The 6,707-nt window shown below is 34.7% G+C and overlaps 1 protein-coding gene across 1 annotated transcript; it reads left to right on the top strand.

The window, feature by feature from the left end:
* Positions 1–265: 265 nt before the first annotated feature.
* LOC131056491 (disease resistance protein Roq1-like) lies at positions 266–3,820 on the top strand. The gene is made up of 5 exons (XM_057990827.1): positions 266–459; positions 579–1,746; positions 1,846–2,112; positions 2,250–3,254; positions 3,401–3,820. Exons 1-5 carry the CDS (start codon positions 266–268, stop codon positions 3,818–3,820), a joined length of 3,054 nt encoding a protein of 1,017 aa, XP_057846810.1.
* The last annotated feature ends 2,887 nt before the right edge of the window (positions 3,821–6,707 follow it).

Raw genomic sequence — 6,707 nt, 5'->3', positions numbered from 1 at the left:
AAAGGAGGAAGGTTTGTGAATCTTCAAAATTATTTGATGTGTTCATCAACCACAGAGGTCCCGATGTCAAACTTCCTCTGGCTACTCAGATTTACAACTCCCTTAAGGAGCTGGGCATAAGGGCATTTCTTGATTCGGAAGAGAAGGAGCTTGGCGATTCGTTTCCTTCTACAATTGAAACTGCGATTAGATCTGCTCAGTGCATATTGCAATTTTTTCAAAAAAATATGCGGAATCAGCGTGGTGTCTGGCTGAGCTGATTCTGATGTTACAGAGTAACGCCAAGATAATTCCTGTGTTTTATCAGGTGAGGCCTTCTGATCTCCGCCACATAGAAACGGGCGTATACGCTGAAGCATTCATTAAATATGAGAAGAAGAGCAGGAACCTGGAGAAGCTTAAAGAGTGGAAGGAGGCTCTTCAATCTCTTTCATTTATAGCTGGGGAGGAAATTACAAGGTAATATTTCTGTGGTTTTGGCAGTTTTACTTTTGTTAATTCTTTTGTTACTCCCAATTCGGTTAATTATTTTCTCATGGAATTGTGCCTTTTTTGCTTCCTTGTTTTGGTAAATAAAGTTTCAGTGACTGTAAAAGCATAGTAGCAGCAGTGCAAAAAGAAGTACACCGGAACAAATGTTTGCATGTTGCCACATATCCAGTTGGGCTTGACAGTCTTGTGAAAGATTTTGAAAAGCGATGCCTTGATGAGCTTGTACAAGATTTTGAAAATCAGTGTAGGCTGAAGAAAGGGAAGGATAAGGTTAAAATTGTTGGCATTTTTGGTATTGGTGGAGTGGGGAAGACAACTCTTGCCAAAGAGTTGTATAACCGAAAGAGGTTTAATTATTCTAGAGCAGGTTTTTTGTTTGATGTGCGAGAAGCATCTGTGAGAAGCCAGTTGCCTTCCTTACAACGTAAGCTTGTCGAGGATCTCTTCGATGATCATCCTCAAAGTTTTACAAGTACAGAGGAAGGAACAAGCTATCTGAAAAATAAATTAGAAAGAAGCCCACTTTTAGGTTTTCTAATTGTTGTGGATGACATAGATCATGTGGAGCAATTACATGCTCTACTGATCATGGATATCTTAGATAAATTTGACAATACTCTGGTTATTGTTACAACCCGGGATGCCCGGGTGCTTATAAATGCAGGGATTACTGTGGGTTATCATTTAAAAGGAATGAATAGAAATGATGGTAGCCAACTCTTCTGTTGGCATGCCTTTGGCCAACCCTTTCCACTGAGCGGGTACGAGGGGTTTGTTCACGCCTTTGTTGATGTGTGTGGAGGGTTACCTCTGTCTCTTCAGGTTCTGGGTCGGCACGTTCGTGGTGGAACTGCCAGTTATTGGAGACTAGAATTGGATAAAGCTAAGAAGACATTGAGTCGAGAAGTAAAGGATAGATTGAGAATAAGTTTTGACGCACTGGATGGTGAACAAAAAGAGGTTTTTATGGATATTGCTTGTTTCTTTTTGGACAAACCAAAGATTATAGCCGAACAAGTATGGAAGGGATTAGGATGGAACGCTCAACATGCATTGCAAAGACTCATGGATAAGTTACTTGTAGAAGAAATTCATATATTTAATGACGATGAAAATTATAGATATAATGAAGATCAAACCAAAATGGAAATTGTATTCAGAATGCACGACCACCTAAGGGATTTGGGAAGAGAGATGGCACTTGAGCTCAGCCCTCCTCATCGCCTGTGGCGTCCTCAAGATCTGAAGTTTTTGGTATGTTGTTAGCCTTACATAGTCTTCCCTGTATTGAATTTTCCAAATTTTAATTTGTTATTACACTAACGGAAAACTGAAATGCTTCAACGTATGCAGGAATCGATGGGTTTCAAGAAAATCCTCGCCAAAACTAATGTCAGGTGTTTACATTCCATTTTCGACGAGTCCATGGATTCTCAAATTACATTCTTTTTAGGCCAGTTAGATATTTGTGGTGAGACATCAGCTTCCTTACCATGGCTTCAGCTTAAGGGCAATTCCACAGAACTGCCAAACATTCCTTCATGGATTTGTCTGCAAAATTTGCAGTGCTTGAAAATCAAATGCGGACGACTTGAAACCTTGTGGAAGAACAGCATGCAGGTATTTTGATCTTCTCAGCCAAAAACTAAATCTTGTTCAGTGTTATGTGGATTCGTGGAATCTATTGTGACATAGTTGTCTCAGCACTATTATTTTAAATCACTGAGAGCTTTATGCAAATTTATGCTGACTTGCAGGTGCCCACCCACTTGAAAGAGCTGGTGATTTCTCGAACCTCTTTGAAAGAGTTTCCAGATTTCTTAGGAATACCGGGTAGCTTAGAAAATGAGGGAAAGTTTACTAGTGTGAAGGCCCCTATGAGTAGCCTTGAAAAGCTAGAGATTAGCTTTGAAAATTTAGTATCCAAGATCTTAATTAGTGGAATACACTATCCCAGCCTCGAGTCAATCAAATTTCATGGCATGGAAAGACTTAAGGAAATGAATTTAACAGGGGTACAGACATTAAAGTGCCTTGATCTTACAAATTGTAGAAAACTCAAGAGATTGACAGGAATATCTGATCTTAGTAACCTTGTGTGGTTAAACATTAGTGGATGTCCAGACCTTGAGTTTGAATACTTGTGTCTCAGGGCAATGGAGTGCCTGCAGAGGATAACATTTGATAGAAACGTGAAGATGAAATATTTTGAGTTGGATGGGTGTCGAAGTTTAGAAACAACAGAGTTTGGTTTTGAAAAGCTTGTACAATTAAAAATTATAATCGATGGAATTGGGAAGATCGGATGTTTTCATTTGGATGAATGTCAAAATTTGAGAAGTGTGTCACTTAACTTTGATCTTACAGGCTTGCACATTGCTAAGTGTCCTGAGCTTGAGGAGTTGCCAAGTCTTTCCAGACAGAGGTGCTTGGAGTGGATAAGAATTGACTCTTGTAAGAAGCTACGAAAGATTACCCTGTCAACAACACTCAACAATATATCTGTGACAAATTGCAGAGATTTGCAAAAAGTAGTAGGAACCGGAGATCTTATAAAGCTTACAAGGCTTATTATTAGAGAGTGTCCTAGGCTTGAGGAGTTGCCAAGTCTTCCAAGACTAAGCTGTTTGAAGGAGATTGAGATCGACTCATGTGCGAAGCTGAAGAACATATCAGGTGTTGAAGAACTGCATGTATCAAAAGTGATGAGACTCAATTATTGCAGCAATACAGTAATACAGAATTGCATTCATAAGTTGAAGGTAATGATTTCAATACACCCTTTTAACATGCACTCATAAATATCGTTTTTAACTGAAGTGTTTTTCTCATTCCATAATTTACCTTCAGCATTGTGTTAATCATTTGTTCTCACAATATCCTACATTTTCGTAACTAACTTTTGTAGATATTCTATGAATGGAAAGAAATTACCATGGATGAAATGAGAGTGTATTGTCTTTCATTGCAGAGTGCTCTGTCATTTTTTACTGTTTTGATTGGAAGAGCAGTAGATGGAGCTGAGTCAACTTTAAACGAATCTCTATTTTCTGACGCTACTATTGACGTTGATGCAGTCACTCGAATTACTACTCGCGAAACTGAGTGGTCAAAATTGAGTGCAATTATTGGGTGCTTTGTTCAGGGAAAACGGATAGTCACATTGGGAACATCCTATAAGCTTGTCAGCAATTTTGTGAAATTTGAAGACATGTTATCGATGTATGGAATAACCAACAATGGGTTTTGGGTAGAAGTGAAGAAAGATGAAGAGTGGAAAATTGCGCTTCTCTTACGTTTAATAGTTGAAAGGTTATATGATTCATGAATGGACTGTATGGCTATACGGTTGCATTTAAACATTTACATTGTAAATTCTAATTCAAAGTTTAAAAAGATTGTATTAAATTAGTATATATATTTTAAAAAAAATATATGGAAAATATTGTCGAGAGATATCACATAATTGTATTGCATGTTTATTAGTTGTCAACAAAAGACATGGAGCTGAATAATTGTATTTACTCATAATCATTTTTTTGTTTATAGATATTTGTATGTCATTGTAGATGCCTCTCGGCATAATGAAGACAAATTATATATATTTTAATATTTGAACATAATTTTAAATTGATAATCATTACAAATTGTTTTAGAGTCAAAGTTAACTATCAAATTTACGTCATGAAATACAAACTAGCAAGTTAAATATCTGAAATAATAATTTATTTTTTAGGAATTTTTACTTTCACAATGAACATAATCAAAATAACAAAGTGTTGGTGAGGCATTAACACACTCAAACCCTAACTAAAAGAATCTACAAGTTAATTTTAAATAAGTGAATAATAAAATAATACAAAACCAAATAAAACAAGAAGACCATGAACACAATCCATAAAAACATAAAAAACCTTTCATATTTCCATTTTCCTTTAGTAAGAGGGAATCATTCCCTAATGTCTTTATTTTACTTCCCTTTTATAAAGCATGCATTACACTAGTATATATATATATATATATTTAATGATATATATAAAATACGCAAAGAGATATCTTTCCATTTTTAGTCATTTTTTTAAGGTAACTTTATTTCTAACAATCTTAAAAAGAGATTGTACTTTTCTCTCATTGTATAAATAAACCTTATGCTCCGTAAAAGTAAAATTGTTATTGGCTAAACAATATTTTGAACTTATGATAAAGATGTTAAAAAATAGATTAAATTAATGTCATTGGTGAATCATTAATATTTCAAATAATTTAATTTGATGATAATTAGATATTTTAAAGAAGACATTTAAAAATTTGGAAAAAAAGAGAAATAATATTATTTTAGCCAATCAAAATTAACAATGTTCAACATATCGTTATATGAGATATTGGCCTTGTCTTTGCATTTTTATTGAAATAAAATGATCAAAATTTCATGAAAATCTACATGACTCTCGAATGAAGTACATGCACTCCCAACAAAAGCTATATGTAGGTGATTAAAAAAAAGAAAGTTTAATTTGTGCATGCCCCTCAACCCTGCTCACTAAATTTATATTCACAAAGGGGTTACAGTATCAATAGAGAAACATTGTTCATCCAACTACGAGAAGAAAGGGAGAAAACATGAACATTTAGTTGACATTGGTATTGATTGGGTGATCAAATTTGTTGGAAGGATTGAGAGAGATATTTTATTTTCATAAGCACTTGGATATGACATCCATAACGGCTCTGCATGTGAATCCTAGTAGTGGATACTACAATGAAAATTATATTTACTACAACAAGACAAAGCCAATTAACCTTCCCCAGAACAAGTACTTGAACCTCCTAACTTTCCTCTCGCAGTAACTCCACACTGAAAATATCGCCTTCATTTACTCTGCAACAAGATACAAAATCACCTTCCCCCAACAATGACAAATATGCATTCATTGAAGATAAAGGAGTTAAGATAATTGACAAATCAAGTCCAAAATGCAGTTAATAGGGTATGCAAATAGTAAAGATCCATGTCTTTCTTAAATGTGGTCAGTTGATCTATACATCAACAATGGGTTGAAAAAGAGACAAAAAAGTCATTTAGTATTACACTAAATTTGTCTTGAATAAGTGAATGAAAAATACAATGGAAAAAGGGCTATCAACCAAACAGATGAATAATTGCATTGCTTATGGTACCATGTAAAAATGTTAAACTATGATGCCAAATGAATTTATGGAGAAACTTAGCTTGCTCATGACAGTGGTCTTCAAATATGAAATCATTTTCTCCCCCTTTTGCTTGAGAGAATGCTAGGTGGTCATGGAGTTTTCAAGTAGACGTATTACATACCTAACTACCCATTTCTCATCTTTTTAGTGATAAATTTGGATGTGGTTGTTATTAAAACTAAAGAAGATATTGATGGAGCACAAGGAAATTTGATTGCAGATTTTAAAAACAAAAAAATATGAAAGTGCATGTGAAGGAAAGGTGTTGGCATTGGAATAGGATCAAATACTTATTCATTTCAAACATTCTAGTTTTTGAAGCATCTGCAATCAATTTAAATATATTTTCAGGCAAACATCTGTATACTATTGTGTATTCCCCATGACAAACATGAACTATGATAATTAAATTCCTCGTAATACCTTGCATTCACACTGGAAAAGTAATAGGCTATTGAATAGCCAAAATACTAACATACCTTATTCTATCGGTTCCTGTGCCAAGGTGGGTATTGAGAAACATTTGGAGATTTGTGAGCCCACTGATTAATATTGAAAAGAGGAGACAATGCAGTATAGGTTGCTGGACATTCCTAATGATTGTAGGTTAGAGAAAAAGTAAGAATAATAGAAGACAAGATCTAAGCCAAAGTTTGTCTACTTATTAAGCATGCAAAATACATAAGTGTTTGATTAGATGGAGATGGATTTTTACTGAGGGGTACTTGATTTTGTGATGAATGATTCAGTAAAGCCATTATACCTTGTCCTCCTTTCCTTCTTCGAGCAACAAGATCAAATGAAATGTAGCGAACTGGATTTAAAAATCTAACCTCCAACGAAAACCTTTGATGAAAAGCTTCTACTTCCTGCCTTTTAAAACTCAAAAAATGATTCATTTATCGTTGTGGCTGCTCTTCATTTTCTTATTTTAGATCCACTATGCTTTCGACTAAATGCTTCATTTATGACCCTCAATGTGTGATTTTCCATTTTGGGAGGTT

Source organism: Cryptomeria japonica, chromosome 7, assembly GCF_030272615.1.
Source record: "Cryptomeria japonica chromosome 7, Sugi_1.0, whole genome shotgun sequence".
Taxonomy (NCBI): domain Eukaryota; kingdom Viridiplantae; phylum Streptophyta; class Pinopsida; order Cupressales; family Cupressaceae; genus Cryptomeria; species Cryptomeria japonica.
The sequence above is the reverse complement of the archived record's forward strand: the minus strand, read 5'-3'. Positions and strand labels throughout refer to the sequence as shown.

Bases quoted from the DNA above. Each gene is read 5' to 3' on its own strand.
- LOC131056491 (XM_057990827.1), top strand. From the start codon at position 266: ATGTTACAGAGTAACGCCAAGATAATTCCTGTGTTTTATCAGGTGAGG. The intron at 460-578 runs GTAATATTTCTG...TGGTAAATAAAG, and splicing joins GCTGGGGAGGAAATTACAAG to TTTCAGTGACTGTAAAAGCA. The intron at 3,255-3,400 runs GTAATGATTTCA...TAACTTTTGTAG, and splicing joins ATTGCATTCATAAGTTGAAG to ATATTCTATGAATGGAAAGA.